General features: G+C 44.4%; 1 protein-coding gene across 1 annotated transcript in view; it reads left to right on the forward strand.

Annotated features, from left to right (window-relative positions):
• The window catches only part of STX1B (syntaxin 1B), a 45,987-nt gene that overhangs the window by 25,175 nt on the left and 233 nt on the right, over positions 1 to 20,579 (forward strand). Inside the window, exons 2-9 of the mRNA XM_063301431.1 lie at positions 2,647 to 2,721; positions 8,378 to 8,477; positions 10,086 to 10,160; positions 12,941 to 13,014; positions 14,558 to 14,666; positions 16,042 to 16,115; positions 17,098 to 17,235; positions 18,866 to 18,976. Of these exons, the coding sequence (XP_063157501.1) occupies positions 2,647 to 2,721; positions 8,378 to 8,477; positions 10,086 to 10,160; positions 12,941 to 13,014; positions 14,558 to 14,666; positions 16,042 to 16,115; positions 17,098 to 17,235; positions 18,866 to 18,976 (756 nt within the window). The remainder of the gene's footprint in view (positions 1 to 2,646; positions 2,722 to 8,377; positions 8,478 to 10,085; positions 10,161 to 12,940; positions 13,015 to 14,557; positions 14,667 to 16,041; positions 16,116 to 17,097; positions 17,236 to 18,865; positions 18,977 to 20,579) is intronic.

A 20,579-nucleotide genomic window follows, 5' to 3' on the forward strand; every position in this document is an offset into this window, starting at 1 on the left:
CATTTATTATACAGCAATATCTAGCTACTGCCCATCGCAGTAACTTTCAAGGTTCCTTGGTAGTTATTTCCCCCAAAGGACCTGTGACGATTCTGATTTTATTTTTAAATGTCAAGCACTGGTGACTAAGGGGAAAATGCTGATTAATAAAAGAAGTGGCTACCACCTCTAATGATTTTTATTCTTTTGGTCAGCCTTAGCCTATATGTCCTTGATTGCAGAGTCAATATTTGCTGTTTAAATGATGCTGGAGAAGTCACCCCATTTGTGGCCTGCAGGGAACTAGGGAGCCTTTCCACCCCCTTTCTTCCTCCTTCTGGATTGTGTTAGCGGATGACAGCTGCTCTGCTGGTTGCCACTCTGTAAAATCCAGAGGGCTGTGAATTGCCACCCTGGTGGCCATACTTGGAAACGAACCCTTTAAAGTGAACCTTTTCAACCCAGCAGCCTTGTGATATTTTAGGATTATAAATTTTAGGATTCCCAGACAGAGTTCTGGGTATTGTAGTCCCAACAGGTGGGCACAAAGCATAAAAAAAGAAACAGGGCTTCAATCGCACAGTTGTGGCATCATCCTGACTTTTCTTGCCCCCCCCCCCCACGGACACCCCTGTTACAATGAAATATAGCGAATGTGATTATTCTCTCATCACGTGTGTACAGTAATATTTCCCTCATTTTAGACCCATTTAAAATGTCAATCTGCTAACAGCTTTTGGAGAGCTCGAAGCAGGAGGGAGGCTTCTGGCTTGTGGCCTCCATTTGTACACCTCTGCTCCCCAAATCTGCCAGTGGATTTTTTATTTCTATGAATTCAGCCCCAAGCTATGAAGCTAGAAAAATGGAGGGACCCAGGAGAACTCTAAGTGGCTTTTCCTCAACCCATCCCTAGAAGAGAAATGAAGCTTTGAAGGTTAGAACAAGGGAAAGGAGGAGGCTTGGACTTGGTGCATTTTCCTCACAGAAGGAAGGCCGACTGGTTTCTTCCCCTTCTAGCAGTTGGCATGCAGACTTTTGCTGGTCACCACAGGGAGTCCTCAACCTGCCACCTCTAGGAACAGATCTGCTAATTCTCCCTCTTAGGGTTTCAGAGGATGCTTAATTTCCTTGAACATAAATTGCCAGGGATTAAGCCCGCCCAGCAATACCTTTTTGGGGTGGGGGTGGGGAGTAATGGAGCACCTTATGTCTAAGCTCAAAGGACTCAAGGTTCTGCACCTGCTCAGCTACAGCCTTGTACTGATGGTTGCTGCATTTATTCTCGTCACTGCCAGTGACTGTGGCTGATCTGGAAACACTAAGCAGGGTCAAACCTTGTGAGGACCTGGATGGGAAACCACGAGGAGATCCCAGGGATATAGACTAGAGTGTGGAGATGAGAAACATTCTGGAAGAAGGTACCGGCCAACTAGTTCTGCATCGCTGCCTTGGATTTGAGCTCAACATGAAGAATAATTTATTATGCTTAATCTTGGACTGTATGTTGTCATTAAAAGGAGGACAGAAATATGTTGTGACTCATATGAACCCAAAACATAATAACAAACTTTCCTCCCTGCTTTTTGGATATTTTAGTATGAATGCATACCTACTCTGTTTTGTAAATATGAATAAATTCAGCTGCCACCATGGACCCCATCGTTCTCATTACAAAGCTTCTCTGGAAGGATATTTTTATTGGATATATAGTACATTCCCATCTGCCTGTATCTCTCTGTGTAGCTGGATATGATTTGAGTTCCTGGCTGTTTTCCTAAGTCTCCCTCTGCCAGTCATATTAATGCATCCAGCTGGAGTCTGGATTGCCTTGATTTTCTGCTGGAAAAATGAGGCAGATTTCACATTACGAATTTTTGTTAAGAAGCCTGAAAATGCTTGTCTTCAGTAATTAGGGCTTTCTCTTAGGTGCCTTGGTTATGTTGGGGCAACAGCTAATTATAATAATATTTTCAGGTCACAGACACTGTAGTGTGATTTCACATGACGTTGTGGGTACTAACGTTTTCTTGAAAGTAATTTTAAAAAATGAAATGCCCCAAATTTCATGAGATTTTATGCAAGAGCAAAAGGATCTTATGAGAATCCATTATCTCACAAGATTTCTCCTTGCATGGTGTCATTAATTCTATTGTTATTGTTTGGGGGATGGGCATTCTTATATGCAAAGAATCATAAAGTGAGCATGAGGATGTTGGCAAGTTGTAAAGAAACCAACCAATTCTAGAACTCTGTAGGCGTGCAGTGAAGATTTGAAACATCGGGTGTTTTTTTTAAAAAACAAAAACAAAATTGGAAATGGTAGCCAGAAATTCTTCACACATGATGGCACTCAGATTTAATTCCTTGCAAGAAAAAATAGCGAAAACACCTGAAACTTGCCAGTTGCTGTAAACAGTATTAAGCCCAGAGAGGACAATATTCTGATTTGGTCTGAAGGGTTCAATATTCTTTCTTCCTCCTTACTTCTGTCCAGAAAAATGGGGTTTTTACTTGTTACTCCCAAGAAGTGGTATTTGACTTCCTAACGTGTACAACGCCTCTATATTTATTGTATTTTGAAACAGGCGAGAGAGCAAGGGTCGAGGTTGCTTCAGAGACAGAGCCCAGTAGATGATCTAATCCATATCAATTTTGTCTCTTGGACAGGCCAAAGACAGTGATGATGAGGAAGAGGTGGTACATGTGGATCGAGACCATTTCATGGATGAATTCTTCGAGCAGGTAAGATGAATGATAGCCCGGAAGGTTTCTGCAGAATAAGATAAGGACTTCAGATTATCGGAACTGAGTCAAGAGACCCACACTGGGCACTGCAATTCTTTTGTACTTTGTTTTGTTTAGTAAATTTGCCAGAAATGTGTTTTTCGTAACAATAGTTAGTATTGCAGGCTAATATCCATCCATCCATCCATCCATCCATCCATCCATCCATCCATCCATCCATCTATCTATCTATCTATCTATCTATCTATCTATCTATCTATCTATCATCTATCTATCTCCTATAATTAATAGCCAGCATTCAAACTATTCACTGCTTGTTCAGTCTTATCAAAGGAAGATGATATTCATTTTAGAGTCACAAATGTATCTTGGATTTGCATCTCAAGAAACCAATAGGCAAAGGCAAGTATTTTATCCAGTTTGGATTTTAAATTTTAGTAGATGGAACTTCCCTGTTCAGATGCAGTCTACTTTTGACCACAGAGGAAGGTAGGCTGCTCTGTTTGGAAGCCTCCCAGAACAAAGGCCACTGGCTGGCCACCATTACAGATAAAATGCAAGGCTACCTGGATTTTAGTTGAGTACTGCAGATCTCGTTTGACCTTTCCATCCTGTTACTTATATATTATTTATCTGGCTTGTATCAGAGGCTGAAGTAGCTATGAAGTCCTGTCTCAGACCACAAGTCCCACCCTGGCTTCTGAAATGAAAATTGGGTTTGGCCATTCATTTTTCAACTTGTCTGCATAGCCATAGACTAGAGTATAGAAACCAGCCACTTTAAAAGTGGAAGCTGCAGCTCTCAGAATCCAAAACTTTTTGCTCTAGATACCAGATTCTGAACTTGGGGCTTGTGGTAGCAAATAAGTGAAATAATATTTTGCTAACAGGGACTTGGTAGTGCAGTGTGTTGCAGAGAGGTGGCATGTCCTAATCCATGTTTGGTTCAGTTTCTAAAGAACCTTCAAGAGCATGAGGTCTCCCTGACTGTAGCAGCACACCACTCTCCTTCTTAGAGCTCAGAAGCTGTGCAGGATGCAGCTGGAAGAGTTTTCTTTCATTATGTCAGGAATGATTACAGGTAGGCCTTGCTTAATGTCCACAACTGGGACTGGCATTTTGGTTGCTAAGTGAAGTGGTCATTAAGTGAATCTGACCTGGTTTTACGACCTTTTTGTGGTGGTTGCTAAGCAAACCACCACAGGTGTTAAATGAACTGTGTGGGCATTCAGCGAATCATGCAGTTCCCCACTGATTTTGCTTGCTGGGAGCTGGCTGGGAAGGTCGAAAATGGCGATTACATGACCATGGGACACTGCGATGGTCATAAATGCGAACTGGTTGCCAAGCACCCAAATCGTGATCACGTGGCCATGGGGACACTGTGATGGTTATAAGTGTGAGGATCAGTCGTAAGTCGGTTTTTTCAGTACCGCCGTAAGTCTGAACCATCACTAAATGAATGGTTGTTAAGGGAAGACTACCTGCAGCAGGCAGTTCTCAGGCTGGAACTGGACTGCAAGGCTAGGAGAGGCACCATTCAGCATGTTTGTCAGATGGAAGCAAGCTGTGTCTTTAAATCCAGGCCAACAATATTGGTGTTTAAAAAAAAAATCCCACACTGATGGAGGCCCAGTTTTAAAGACAAAGGGGGGATTATAGGCAAGAGAAGCTGAATCCTGCCTGCAGTTCTTTCATTTCCCAAGGCACTTCTCTCTCACCCACATCCAGGGCAGAGATGGCAAAGAAGTCACCCATGAGGAGGGAACCTCAACCATGACTCATTTCCCTTTCCCTGTGTACCCTTTTGCTCTTAAATGGGACCCACACAGACACTTAAACACATTTGAGTGCCCTCAGCGTAGACGCAAGTACAATCCAAGCAGCAATCATGTGTAACCTGAATATGGGTTTCAGTTGTGAAGAAAGGAAATAGTTTTCAAAAATTATACGTGGGTAAGAAGAAGGGAGTTTAATGTATGAGGTGGAGGTCCATATGTCAGATTTTGTAAGATTTTGCATTTTCCATATAGTGGCCTATCCTCCTTTCTGCCAGATCTAGCTTTGTAAAGAGTTTGGGGTTTGCAAACATGCAAAATAAAATGGTGCAGAGAACTCAGCCCTTCTTCTTGCTTTTTCCATTTCGCTCTCCCTCCTCTTTCTCAGGAACTGGTTTTGTACAGGGGAGATGGATGGGTGCCTGTGGCCTGAATTAACTCCTGCTTGAACACGTGCTTGGGTGCTGTGAGAGCTTTAGGTCAATCCATGTTCAGATGACAGGCATTTAATATGCAAGAGCATCTTTTAATGCTACTGGGCAGCCTCCATAATGCACAGGTGCTGGAGGTGGAGAAATGCACAGTTAGGAGTTGTGAAGTCTGTGTTTATGTGCCAGGTCCTGTTCCCAAAGGACATCGTGATTAAAGCCATTGCTCTACAATCTGGAGACATTTTTCTCTTTCTCTGAAATTACATCATAGTGGGCAGCATTTTGTTGATTGCAGCTGCTGTGAAATCCCAGGAAAATACACCTTTGGGTTAAGGAGTTGCAGACAGGTGCTACTTTTGGCCTCCTGTGAGAGCCAAAAGCACCTTTTTTGCTTTCAAATATTAAACCTTACCCAGCCCTAATACCGAGTGAATAGCAGAGAACCAAATTATGAATGGGGTTTCTGAGATTCTCAGAGTTGTTCCCTTTTTTAGTCCTCAAGGTGAAACTCTTGAACAGATGCAACTGATATGTCTTAAAGTGGTTGCAGCATTCTGATCAGCTACAGATTCCCCCCATGGGGATTCCCATCAAACCTCTCTCTTTCATTCATTGCCTTTTACTGGCCATTCCTCTGCTCTTGCTGCCATTCCAAGAAATTCCAGGGTCTAATAAAATAATAATTTTATAATCAAATACAATAGAGTGAGCATGTAAAATGCCCTGTTTCAGGAAAAAGTAGCTAAGACAGCTGCATTGTATTTTGATCTGAGAATGTGAATATTCTTGGACATTTTTGTAATCAATGGCATTTTAAAAATCTGATCTGATTTAGTAATGTTTATTTATCAGAGAGTAACTCCTGAACTTTGAGGCCCAAATCATACAGAAAACACGTCCATTAAAATCCACTAGGAGCTGCCTTCTTAATAAGGTTTTCAGTGCAAAAGGTACATGGGGGTGGTAATTATTAAACCTACAGCTGACTTTCCTTATACCCGTTTTTGGACATCATAGCAGTTCTCCAGCCCTGGATATGAACTGTTCTTAGAGAAAGTAAAGCTTGCAGGGGAAAACAGTGATGAGATAACCAATTGACAAGGGAAGGTTTCAGGTATGCAAACATTTCATTTGTTCCACAAAGGCACCTGCTACACCCTTTCTACATGACTGGGACAGACCTGGGTTTAAGCAAACGGGCCTTTCAATCTCATGTGTTGCTCATGTTAGGATAAGGTATTGAATTCTGATTGGATCCACTCTCTTATGTGTTATGGGCGTCATGGAAGGAAGCCCCTGTCGGGGTTGATGTGACGATTCAGTTGAAGGGTATTGGCGAAAGAACGCTGGGCTGTATGTGAGCGGAGGCTGAATGTTTCAGGACCTTGGACAGGGTTTCCTAGAATCAGCTCACAAACATCATGGTTCAAGTCCTTTCTGCATCACACTACCCCCTAGTGGTGAGTTAAGGATACTGCTGCCATCTAACAATAAACCAATTTTTGAGCTTTTCGGTACAGTAGTACAAAAACAAGGTGAAAGGTCCCCTGTGCAAGCACCGAGTCATGTCTGACCCTTTGGGGGGAATGTGTAAACATGACCAACAGCTCCAAGCTACAGTACCCCAGTTCTAATCAGGACCACCAACAACAACTACCATTACTGCTCCTTCTCCTTCTCTCTCCCTTTTGCATTCATGCTTTGTTTCTTTCCAGCTTCTGGTTTTGTTTCTGGGCTTCTCCTCCGGGTTTCTTCAAGTATGAAGAGAATTGTATGGATGGAAGGACGGATCGCTGTAAATGGGAAGGGGGAAGTTGATAATGGAGACTGATCCTTCTCACCACAGTATTATTTGCAAGGGAATGTAGCCTTCACATTTAACCCCCTCCCCAATGAAATGATCCCCTTTCTTTCCAGATGGAAGAGAAAGGGAAGTCCTTTGCAAAATCCAAGCAGTTTGTTCACGTGATGCCCACAGAGATGCTCAGGAATACACCCCCCCTCTTGGAGAAGTTCTCTTTTAAGTCTGATATTGATGTGGAAACACTGGCTCTTTCCCATCTTACTGGTTTGAATACCTGAGGGGGATCCAGATAGGGTCTCCCTATTGGCCTGGAGCTCAAACCTTTGGGGCAACCACAGTGAGCATCCTTCACCAATAAATCCTTGTTCCCAGTCTGCTCTCAACAGTATGTGTTTATTATCACACTGAGGATAAGAACCTTGTCCTATAATCTGCTTTAATAATCCCAATTTCTAAATATATACCTGGCCCCCTCCGCTAGGTGTCGCCTTTTGATGACATCAGCAACCGGCTTGCTTCAGCCTTCCTGCTTCTGGCTTCCCCAGGGTCCTGCTGCCCTCTGTTTCTGAAGGCGGCACAGAGGACCAAGATTCTTGTCACAGGACAGATGGGTTGCTAAGGTCAAGAACAGCTTCTTAGTAAAAGGGCCCTTGCATTCTCAGCATGCACTGGGGGGATTACACTCTCGTTCACTCTCATCTCTTTCACAAGGCCAGGGAAGGGAGTGTGGGTGTGTGTTTCTAGGAATGAGATGAAAAGCCTCCACAACTAATTTCTTTGGGCGTTGGAATGTCCTCTGCAGGGAAAAAAACAACAACCTCTGAGCAACTTACTTTAAATTATTGCCTAGATAAGAAATATCCCCCTCTGGTGTTTCCTGCATCACCGCTTATGATCAGTGAAGCAGCGCTTTTCTGCGATTTCTCCCTTTGTTATCTGTCTGAGGAGATACTAAAATCTGTGGGCTACCATCTGAAGGGAGCAGGGAAATACCTTACCATAGTGTGTCCTGCTGCAGAGGAAGGGGGGCAATATGTCACCTCGACCTGCCACCCTCCCAATGTGCTGGGGCAGCAATTTTGAAAATTCCTGACCAACATCTGTCTGTCTGTCTGTCTGTCTGTCTACCACATTTATATAGCCACCCATCTCACTAAAAGCAACTCTGGTTGACATCAGGGTCGAGAAGGTTGCAATAGAGAATGACAATGACAGCCCACAGTTGAATGGGCTGGGCTTGTCTTAGTGTCTTCATTTCCTGACTCTGTGGTCAGCCACAAGGGTCTCTTCTGGCCTTGGAGTTGGATGACTCTCTGGCTGGATTCACACCCCACTGTATGCCATAAGGTAGTCTTATTTAGTTTCGCCTTCGAGTATTTTGCGAATGCAGATCTTACGGCTCGCATCTTAGGATGTCCGTTTTTAGGTTCTGTGTGAACGCAAGCGAATGTTTATTGAACAAGCCTTTGCTGAATACAACATATGAACCCAGTCTCTGATTGCTTAAAAACCACAAGGGAACTTGTCACTTACGACAGTGGCAACTCTGAAAACCTCAGACGACCACAACGATGACTTCCTGTGTTTAAAGCAAGCCACATGAGAGAGAATTGACGCATGCTTCTGTGTCTCTTGTCCAGGTAGAGGAAATCCGTGGCTGCATTGAGAAGCTGTCAGAGGACGTGGAGCTGGTGAAGAAGCAGCACAGCGCCATCTTGGCTGCCCCCAACCCAGATGAGAGTGAGTGAAATCGTAGGCCCAGCCTCTTTGCAGCACTTGCACACGCATCCTCAGCCACTCATACATACACGCTGGACATGCCCAACGCTCCCTCGCCAGATCCTGTGGGAGGATGGAGATGTGCACTGCATGTGTAGGCCATCATTTCAATCATCTCTCCAGACTGCTGGAAGAGGCAGCAAAGGACAACCGAGAGGGCTAGAGAGTTAGAGCAACTCCTGTCCGAGGAAAGACCTCAGCAGTTGGAACAAAGGCGGGTGAGGGGAGACACGATGGAGGAGTGTCACATCATGTGTACGAGGGAAGAAGCTGGAGAGCTTTTTCTCCTCTTCTCACAAGGCCATAGAAGCTACAGGCTGGAGATTTAGAATCAGCAAAAGGGCGGTCCTTTGCGTAAAAATGCATCCAGATTCTTGTGGTGGATTTCAGTAATGCTGCTGGTTCTCAGGAAGGAGGGAGCCCATTCCAAGGAGGAGGACAAGGTAAGAAGAGACACAGTGCAGGAGGCGATGGTGGGAAAACGAAGCAGTTCAGAATAGCCCCGTCCTAGAGCCTGCCCAGGTTATTTCCCCTTAGGTTAGGTAGAGCTGCATTAGTCTGGCACGATTCTGTCCACACTGTGTGAGCAAATAAAGAACTGGAGTTTGACTGGATTGATTTGTTGTCGTCTTGGGCTGGGCCTGACAGTAGTCCTGGATTAATGACCACTCGTCCAGTGACCATTCCAACTTCCGGCCATTCCAGCACCCCCGCAGTCATGGGATCGCGATCTGGGTGCTTGACAACTGGCTCGCACTTACAACAGTTGCAGGATCCTACAATCACATGACCACCATTTGCGAAACCTTCCCTGCCGGCTTCCCAGAAGCAAAGTCAATGGGGAAGCCGGCAGGGAAGATTGCAATCACTCCAGTAAGTCTCCTCTGCCCGGCAGCACCCACCCCAAGCCTCGCTGCCCTCGCGCCACTCTGCAACAGCCCCTTGCATACCCCTACATGCCCTCCCCCACCCGGCATCAACCACTCACCTGCCTGCTGGCTTCCTTGAGAGCTGCCTAGGGCTTGCTACTTCCTGCCAACTTCCCCACTGAGTTTAGTTGTTGGAATCTGGCAGGAAGTTGCAAGGAGGTCCTCACTTAACGACCAGCAAACCTTGCTTAATGACAACAATGGGGATTGCTGTCCCTAAGCGATGCAGTTACATGACGTCGCACTTTATGACCACATCGCTTAGCGATGGAAATTCTGGTCCCAGTTACCGTCGTTAACCGAGGACTACCTATAGTTAAACTGGGATTCTGTGCCATCAGATGCAGTGATAGCTACCAATTCAGCTGTTTTTCAGAACAGACTGTTTGGGTGGGCACTTGTCTTGATGGCTGTTTATTACCTCCGGAATCATGGGCAGCCAAGTTAAATGCCAAGTTCTGGGGAATGTCAAGGAAAGAGGGAATACTGCTCCACACCAGCTTTGTGAGTTTCTTGAATGCACCTGACTGGCTACTGTGGGACACAGAATGCTGAATGAGATGCGCTCTTGACCTGGCCCAGTGCCGCTGTTCTGTGGTTCGTAAGCTTCAACACCCCTTTTCTGCTGTTCATCTTGCAGAAACCAAGCAGGAGTTGGAGGACCTCACTGCTGACATCAAGAAGACTGCCAACAAGGTGCGCTCCAAGTTAAAAGGTGAGAGCTGGCGCTGCAATTTTATGGCTTTTTGTTAGCAGAACACATATCTTTGCAGGGTGTTCAATGGAGTGCATCACTTACAGCGGTGTTTCTCAACCTTGGCCACTTGAAGTCCACACATCTTCAGGTAGCCAAGGTTGAGAAACACTGACTTACAGTATTATAGTGACCCTTAAAATTGCCTTGTAAGGTAAGCCGGTGTTACTCCCGTCTTGAATTGTTGCCAAGAAAAGTACACAGATGTGTTAGTGAAGTCACGAGGAGTTGAGTTCAACCTTTTCATAGTTGTCACTGGATTGAGGAGTCACACACAGAGAGAGTGGCGTTTATCTAAGGGCCAATTCATATATTCGTGACTTTGATAGGGTTTGAACTAGCAATTTCTCAGTCATTGCTGATTCTTCGAACTATTAAAACTGCGTGGCTTGTGTAGAACAGCATAGATACTCTGGAGCTTAATGGGAAACTGGAGTGTGTCAGATTTCGCTACTGAAAGCAAACCGTGGTTTTTTCCATGGGGAGAATGAATTTCCATGGTGGAATGCAAAACTCATTGCTGCTTTTAATCGGTTGAAAACTTCTTTAACGAAAATTATTTTTAAAAAAGAATTTCTAGTAAAGAAGTTTTTAACAGAATAAAAACAGCACAGATTTTGAATTGAAGAGAAAAAGGATAAAGTAGTAAGAAAGTGAAAAGAAAGAAAAAGAAATAGAAAGGAAAAAAAAAGAAAGAAAAAAAGCAATGAAGTGGCCTCCAATCTTCTTCACAGCCGTTATAAGTACATTTATATTTTACCCTCTCTCTCTAAGGTCGCATCATAATTTCCTTTTTTCCATCATCTACCCTTTCTAATCATCAACTCACTGCTATTATCTTGGAGTATATTTATTATTTGCCCAGCAAAGCCCTGGTGATGTGCCTCTCTCTGGGGTCCCTGGCAAAAGAGCAGCCTTGCTTGGAGGAACCGAAGTAAATTTTGCCTCCAGCTTGATATATGATTCCACCCCTTAACAACTGGATACAGGTAGTCCTTGGGTTAAGACCACTTGTTCAGTGGCTGTTCAAAGTTACAACGGTACTGAACAAGGGGAACTTATGACCGGTCTGAGAAGTTGCAGCTGTCGCAGCATCCCCACGGTCACGTGAGTGCGATTCAGGCGCTTGCCCACCAGCTTGCAATTACAACTGTGGCAGTGCCCTGCGGTTGTGCGATCGCCTTTTGCAACCTTCCCTGCTGGCTTCCCACAAGCAAAGTCAATGGGGAGGCTGGCAGGAAGTTGCAAGTTGCTCCTGCTTCTGCTGCTTTTTTGCCTGCCTGCCCACAGCACCCACCCGCCCAGCAGCCTGTGCTCCATAGTGCTTGCCTGCAGCACCCGTGCACCCACCCGTGCTTCATAGCAACTGCCTGCAGTACCTGCCTGCCCTCAGCACCCACTCGCCCACCTGTGCTCCATAGCACCTGCCCACAGTACCCATGTGCCCGCCCGAGCTGCATAGTGCCTGCCCCTGGCACCTGCCCACCCACCCATAGCTGTCACCTGCAGCTCTCGTCCACCAGCCTGCTTGTCTGGGACTCCTGTCTCTTCCCACATCATGGCCACGTGAGGTCCTTGGTTAATGACATGTGTGGTCCTGGGCTTACAACAGCAATTAGGACTGCTGGGATTGCCATCATTAAGTGACACGTTCACGTGATGTTGCACTTTATGACTGCATCGCTTAGTGATGGAAATTCTGGTTCCAAGTGCCATTGTAACCCGAGGACTACCTGTACTCATGTCACTTTCTCCCACACACATACTTGTCCAGTTAATTAGTTTAGGTTTGTATAGTGCTCAGGATATAAAGCTCAGGATAACACACGTTGTACTCCTTCCTCTGATTTTTATTCCCACAACAGACTGCGGAAGGTTGCTCTCAGAGATGATGACTGGCCCAAAGTCAATCCAAAGCTTAGTTTGGATTTGAATCTGGATTTTTATGGTCGTAGTCCAGCATCTTTCACCCAGGCTTTTGGCAGGGAAGAGTAAGACCCCTCGCTTCATCATGCTTGCCATCTTTTACCTTTATCTATTATCGATTTGATTGTAATTTCTTTGTTTAATTGTTGTGAGCCACCCAGTGTCATTGAGAGTCTGATGGCATACAAGTTTAATAAATTATTATTTAATCAGTTAGCCAGTTAATCAATTCATTATCCTAACTGCAACCCCACACTGGCTCTTGAGTTGCAAGCTTAAGATATTTTGCAAAGCTTCAGCTATGGCAACACAGCGAAGGATGATTGATCCTTGGGCAGAGCCTAAACTTGACCTAAAACCTTTCCTGGCTCTGTCCATGAAGGGATCAGATGGGTGTGGAAACACGCTAACCTCCAGGAGGATGTGCTAGTGTTCAGAGTAAGGAAGATGACCTCAACAGAGACATGCAGGCTCCATTACCCAGGCAAAGGGGGCTAAAGCATTTTTAGGTTCAGAACATCCAGATGATGTTGAGAAGCGATTCAAACAGACACCTCCCTAATTCACTGAACAACTGTATAAAGAGGAGGTATAGCATAATCAGACTTGCAAAGTTCATTATTCTAGCCAATCCCAATAACAGTAGTTTTAGACCTCCTGTGGCATTGAGTTCATGGTCTGGTCTGCTAGTGGGGCTGACACCTAGCTTGGGGGGCTTCATCTGTAGCCCACCAGCTCCCCATTAAGGGCACCAACTCGTCAGTTCCTCATTTCTACACTACAGCTCTGATTTCTCAACTATTTTCTTTCTCCAGCAATTGAGCAGGGAATTGAGCAGGAAGAGGTGCAGAACCGATCCTCAGCTGACTTGAGAATTCGGAAAACACAGGTACTCTGCCTTGGCTCTCATATGATAGCTTTTCCCCTATGTTCTTTATTTCCCAAGCTTTTTGGTTTTTCCCATCATCTTGTGATATGAACCAAATATTAATTTCTTAATTGGGATTTAGGGATTATGTATATTCCTATTTTCCTTTGGAAACAACTTCTGAATTGGGCAGAGTTGTTTTAAAGAATATTGAAATGAGACATTGATTGCAGAATCGAGGCAATGGGGGTGTAGTATAAAGAAGGTGGCCCATCAAGAATCGTGTTGTGACTTCCAGGGCCTGCCAGAGTCCCTCCACCCTGGAAAAAAAGGCTATTTATTTATGAATTGTTTAGATAGTTTTAGGGCACCAAGTCCAATATAAGCTGAAGGCACCCATTTTACCCCTTCTAATCCCTGAATCAGGACCAATTGCAGATCTGGCCCTGCCTCCTTTAGATGTATGGCTCTTGATATGCTGGGCAAAGACAAGCATAGTCCACAAGCCAACAGAAGTTGGGTGTCCTGTGTTAGAAAGGACAGGGTCTATTTATTTATTTTTTAAATTTTTATTTATTTATTTTCTATCCCGCCTTTATTATTTTTATAAATAACTCAAGGAGGCCAACATAGCTAATATGCCTTCCTTTTGACACTCCTTTGCCATCTCTTCTCCTTGCTCAACTCATGACCTTAACTACAGCTGTCACCCAATTAACAGCCAAAGTCAATTCCTTGAATTGATAACTATGCTCAATCAATCAAGCTTTCTATACTTTTCCATCCAGTTATTTTAGCATTCTAAATTTCCTTGATTCTGAATAATGCCCCCATCGCATATTCTTCAAAGGTGCACAATGCTTTCTTCTGTTCCACACTTAAGAGAATGTCTTATCTAAAACAGCAGCTGCCTATGAGAAAGAAAAATAACCATATTTTGGGGGCTTTTTTCAGCAACACACATGTGAGTCCTAAGTTGCGATGCAGTTTACCAGCTGCATTTTTAATAATAAAAAAAACTGCAGGCATGTTATTAAGATCTTCCGCAACAGCAGCTGCTAATCAGCTGTTCTGGCCAATCTAATTAACACTGAAACTGCATTCCCACCCTTGTGGTCTCCCTCTTTCTCCTTCCCCCCACTCTATGGATGTCTTCCTTTTTTCTAGCAGGAATCTTCTTCTCCTTTGAAACTACTTGATCTGTGTGTGGGTTTTGCTTTGATTTTTGTGCAATCACTGCCTTTGCTTAGCTACGACCAATTTCCATGCTTAAGCCCCACCCCCACCCCCAACAGGTTCTCAAACTAAGACCTTTTTTTTTTAATCTGAGAAAAACCTGATCACAGGACTAGTGATTTATACCTCTGACCATACTGCAGGGCATATAATTTGGCTCAGAGGGATTTACAATAGATACCCCGTTCCCCTCCTTAGGTTTCATTGGAATCAAGCCTTTCCATGAAATGGAGAACCAGAGAGAGAACTTCTTTTGACCTTTGGCAGGGCTACATACTGTACATGCTGCCCTTTGCCTCTGTGACCTTCTCCTCCTTTTGTTGACTAGCACTCAACCCTATCTCGCAAGTTTGTGGAGGTGATGACGGAATACAACACAACTCAGTCTAAATATCGAGATCGATGCAAAGACCGCATCCAGAGACAGCTGGAGATAAGTATGTCTGTTGACCTTTCTAAGGGTTTGGCTAAAAAAGGACCCTAACGTGGTGCCTTTAAAAAACAAACAAATCCCTCGTTCTGTTTCTAGCTGGTAAAAGATTAAATGCATTCCCCAGAAGAGACGGGTTGGAACGGGGGCGGGGGTGGGAAACCAATGTGATATTAGCTGTAAGAAAGATGAGAACAGCCCATAAGCCAGGGCGGAGTGGAGTTTCCCCGTTGCCACAAAATCCCCGTAGTTCCTGAATATTTGAGCCTTCAAGGTACAAAGAATGAAATGCATTCGTGAATGCTGCAGGGCTGTCACCCCCACCAAGCCACCCTTTGCAGTACAAAGTGGCTTATGTTTATTGTTTATTTTCCTGCCTTTATTCTGTGGAGGGACTCCCTTTGTGGGTGAGTGGGGAGTACCTCTGCCTGATAAGATGATGCATCACCGTTTCGAAAAGCTTGGTGCTCCTATCCAGGAGCCACGTAATTGCAGCCTTTCCTTTGTACTACAGAAGAAGCAAGCAGCAGTTGAGGCAGATAGATAGATAGATAGATAGATAGATAGAAAGATAGATAGATAGATAGATAGATAGATAGATAGATAGATAGATAGATAATAGATAGATAGATAGATAGATAGATAGATAGATAGATAGATTTATTTCCAAGCTTTTATGCCACTCCAATCAAAAGCAGACCCTGAGCAGCCTGCATTCCTTATTAACAAGAGAATTAGAATATTTTACTAATGTAGATATAGTAAGAAATAACAATATAAAACAAACCACAGCACCAGGAGAATGAATGAATGAATGAATGAACATTAATTAATCTCCAGATTAGACAAGCAAGCAGCGCATGACATTCTGACCCTCTCGGGCATGTTTAAAAAGCCAGTTTTCGATGACCTTTCGGAAACCCAGCGGATTAGGGGCCATCTAGATCTCAGAAGGAATGCTGTTCCAAAGAAGGTGGACAGCGGTTGAAAATGCCTCCCTCTGAGGCCCTGCAGTTGGTAGGATCTAAGTGAAGGGACCTAAAGTGAGCCCTTTGTGCAAGATCTCCTGGGTCGAGCAGAACAAATTAGGAGGAGGTGATCCAGAGATCAGGTTCATATGCCAATTCATAGCAGCATCATTTTCTCTTGTTCTAGCCATTGGTGGGAAACTCCCTTTTGGAAACAAGGATTCTAAAGATCTAAGGTTTAGAAACAAGCAGGATGAAAACAAATACAGGCATTTCCTCCTTAACCAGAGGAGGAGACAAGGCAACTTGGGAACTAGCCCAGAAGCAGAGCTGGATCCTGTGCAGCAGTAAGAGGTGTGCTATAACTACACACCATGCAGTTGTTCCTCATGGCTCCGATTTTCCTTCTTGCAGCTGGCAGGACAACAACCAATGAAGAGTTAGAAGACATGCTAGAGAGCGGCAAGTTGGCGATTTTCACTGACGATGTATGTATCCAGGGCCCCAGTTGGCTCCCATGTCTTCTTGGGGTTATCAGCACAGGTAGAATGCAGCCTGGAAAGCATGTGGAGTTGCTGAGCATTTCCAAGATGGATCTCCTGTGACTGAAAGGTGGCTGCGATAGCAACCTCTCAAAGAATGTGTAGACACTGTGAATAAGGATGTAAGAATAGCCCGGCTGGATCAGGTCAAGGCCCATCATGGTCCAGTATTTTGTTTCTGCCAGTAGCCAACCACAGGTCTTTCTGGTGTCCTCACAAGCAGGAGATGGAGACATGTCGTCTCCCACCCTTCTCCCCCTGCAGCTGCCATTTGGAGGCATAGTGCCCCTAATCCTGGGGTGGTGTTAAATCTCCAAGACCAACAGCCTTTGACTGACCTTTTCTCCATGGGTTTATCCAGCCCTCTTTGAAAGCCACCCAAATTTGTGGCCTTCACCACATCTTGTGGTAATGACTCCTACAGGCAAATTACACGCTGTGTGAAGAAGTGCTTTCTATTGTCGGTTCTGTCCACTTATCCTCCTTGGATGACCCCTGGTCTTAGTGTTTGAGGGATGGAAAGAAACCCTTTTCCTGACCACTTTCTCCGTCTGATTTGGTGGTTGGAATCTGGTTGCCAGAATCCAAGGAAGGGAGGAGATCTGTGGGGAGGAAGCAGGGCAGAGATCATCTGGCTATTAGAAAGCTCTTCTAATAGCATTTTCTTGCCTCTCCCCATAGCCATAGCATAGGCAACTTGCTAATTCTTTCTCTTTAAAGCTGTAATTCTCACCTTCGGCCATCTGTAAAAGACGCATGCAGTTCTGCACTGGTTCTGTGTCCATGTCAGCTTTCATTGTTCCAAATTGCCGGACGAAGGATGGGCAGACAGAGAGGGTGGTAGGACAGGGGCATTTGCTGGATTGTTGCTCGGTGCTAGATTCTCTCCTCCCTTCTAATCACGCCCACGTGGTGTGGCTTTCTTCAGATCAAAATGGACTCACAGATGACGAAGCAGGCCCTGAACGAGATTGAAACCCGGCACAACGAGATCATCAAACTGGAAACCAGCATTCGGGAGCTCCATGACATGTTTGTGGACATGGCAATGTTGGTCGAGAGTCAGGTATGGAAGGCAAAGGCTGCTGGCAGAAAGAGCTTGACGGCCATGTCAGGCTACCTTTCAAGGCAGCCTGAACATTTCAATTTGTTCAGAAGGCAGCTGCAAAATGGGAAACAGAGGGCAGAACAAGAGATTAGACCAAACAGCTCCAGAAACACTGCAAGGGTTCTCTGTTTGCTTCTGACCTCCTAAAGGTCAGGTTATTCCTTTAAAGTCCTGCACAATATTGTACCCAGGTATCTGCCGCACTGCGCTGAGATCTGCTTCTAAGGCTGATGCCCTAACTTAGAAGTCAGGTGTTGGCAAATGGCAGGACAGTTTTTGTCACTGGTGGTACCCACCAGTGACTTTTGTTTGGCACCAGGCAAAAAAACCAAAATGATAAGCTTTACATTTTTTTTATGCTTTAAAGAGCCAAGGTTTTTTTGACTTTACTTAATGTTAACTTCCAAAATTAGGTTTTGTTAAAGAGCTCTTTAAAGTATTGCTTCTTAAAAATCATTCTGAGTACTCTTTTTATTGATTCAGATTCTTTCTTCTCCTGGGCTATTATTTTATTTAATTTTGTCTTTTTATAATCTAGTCCACACACATATTTTTGATTGTATGCTTTTTTAGTAAGCTGTTCCAGGAATGTAGGATACATATTTCAAATCATATACGTGAGGGATTGATTCACTGACCGCCCACTCTTCTCTTGCCAATTCCCACTTCTAAAGGGGGGCGGCAGTTTGCAAAAATTACTGGCCCTTACGTATCCAAAATAGTATTATCTGTGTGCAAGGGGTATTATTAGCAAGTTTGGGAGCACCCAAAAGTTTGCCGATGTACAAGAAAGATTTAGAAACAGGCACAAAAACTCACACGTAAGGCTCAGTGAGGAGTAAGATGGGAATAGAATAAGCTGCCTCTGATGGGTGGCAAGGTGGGGAAACCAGGAGTGACAGGGAATAGATGGGAAGATCTAGAAAAGATATACAGTACAACATTCATTTGCAAGATTCCTCACACAAATGATAAAATAAAGGAAGAATATGGAGTTACTGGGCCCTGCAGTCATCCCTCCTCCCCCGCCCTGTCAGCCAAAACCAGTGCAGAAAAATTTCACTGTGGAATTGTGGTTTGGAGTCATAACCATCAACATCTCTTGGTTTCCCAGAATGCAATACTTCCTGGAAGCAGTGCTCCTGTCTCTCCCCTCACACACTCACACATGCTGGAAAGGTCTGCCCTCAGTTCTCTGAGGAGTGAGGAGGTCTGGTGAGAAGAAAAATCCAGAGTAAGCTCTGAAAATTGGAAAAAAAGAAAAAAAAAACAGAGAGAGACAGAGAGAGTGCCATGTTCCAGCCCATAATGCTTGTGTCCCTTTGGGCTCAAGTTAACATGTAAGCCACTAAGTCAACGTAATGAATCGATTCTATAGAAAGGATTGGGCTTCCACAGGTTCAGATTCCCGGTTGGCTCGCAAGTTTAGGGATGGCTTGGGGCCAGTCTTTAACTTTAGTGTCCTTAAGATCACGTTCCATAGGCTGTTCCTATACTTGTTGAGGATATTGGCCCACCCTGACTTGAAACGACTACTGGTACTCTGGTACTACTGGTACTACGTTGACTCCCTTTTCCCTCGTTTCAGGGTGAGATGATTGACCGCATCGAGTACAATGTTGAGCACTCTGTGGATTATGTGGAAAGAGCCGTCTCTGACACCAAGAAAGCTGTAAAATACCAGAGCAAGGCTCGAAGGGTGAGTAAGGAGAACTGGTTATCAAAAGAAGACAGGGAGGGAGATTGGCTAGGCAGAAAAGGGGATCTCAAGAAAATAGCCATGAAGGGTACTTTCACTTAAGAAGCTGTGACCTGAAAATAAGACATGTGGGAGGGCTAAAAGATTAAGGAAAGAGCAGAAACCCAAAGAAGGCCAAGGAAACAGAAAGGAGGAAAAATATGGTGAGAAGCAGAGAAGCTTGGGCTGTGATCCAACAGACCTTGCTATGGAATATGTACAGGGGGGAACATTCACTTTTCCTATCTTGGGCATGAATTGTTCTGCAGAATCAGGGTTCTAGATCACTAAGCAAAGCAAGGTGGCGGGGAAGGAGAAGGGGTTGGTCTGTTGTTTGCTACTGAGCCGTTTTCAAACCATGAGGTGTATTTGACAAAATACAAGCCAGGAATGTGCTTAAGTGAAAGTGTTTTCTGGTCTATTCTTATTTCTGGTTACTTGGCAGCAAGGAGAGGAAAGGGTACATCCCTTGTTCATGCAGAATCTGCCCAAGCTGATGTCTTCCAGAAGTGTAAGAAGAGTTCTTACAACTGGCAGTGCTAATTTGAAATTCTGGGAGGTGTAGTTCCAACTCATCTGGAGGATACCAGTTTGGGAAAGGCTGTATTAAACCATATTTTAATGTTGTGAACACAACAGCCTTGTTTGTATGACATGCTTAAATGAGTCAAGATGTATGTTGTATAGATAGCTAAACACAGTCAGTGGTAGGGTTAGAGTTAGTTTTAGCCCTAAACAACCTTGGATAGTTTTCTCTAAACTCACTTCCCCGGTTAGCCATATTGTGCAAACAGGCAGAAGAGGGTGAACAAAACTGTGCTGCTTTAGGAATCTGTATTTCTGTTTTCAACCCCACTCCTTGCAGACACAAAGGGGAAATGTGTAGAAGGTAGGTGAGGTGCGTAGCCTTCTCCAACTCCACCCATGGTAGCATCAATCCTGGTTGGGTCAAGCATGGATTTTTAAATTATTTTCTTAGATATGTTTTTTCATTATAAAAAGAGAGTCAGGAAGTAAAGATCTCCCAGTCATTTTTGCAAGACTTGGGGAGTCATCAAAGATAGCCCTTCTCCATTGGGCTGCCCTTTATGGTCACGCACTGCTAGAGCAGAATCATGGAATCATGAGGTTGGAGGCAAACTTGGAGATGGATGGTCCTGTTCATGGTAGGAATCGCCATCCCACACAAATGTCCGTTCAACCTTTGTTTGGAGACCTCCAGTGATGGAGCCCCCATGGCTCTAGGAGGCAGGCTGTTCCATAGCTTAATAGTTCTCACGGTCAGGAAATTCTTCCTTACTTTGAATTTAGATCTCACTGTAAAACCTCCTCTCACTGGTTCTTGCCCTACCCTCAGGCACTATGGAGAGTAAATGCCCATGTGGGTTTTCCTCCTATGTTTACCAGGTTACTTATGGTGTGCAAACCCAGCCCAACCTGTATGTTTCGAATGTCATAATCACAAGATGGAACACCTTTCTGAGCACCAATCTTCATGTATTTTATCCAACCCATTACTAATACTTCTTTGTCTTTTTTCCCTTTTCTCTCTCTCTTTCTGTCT

The sequence above is a fragment of the Candoia aspera genome, chromosome 4 (genome assembly GCF_035149785.1).
Source record: "Candoia aspera isolate rCanAsp1 chromosome 4, rCanAsp1.hap2, whole genome shotgun sequence".
Classification (NCBI taxonomy): Eukaryota; Metazoa; Chordata; class Lepidosauria; order Squamata; family Boidae; genus Candoia; species Candoia aspera.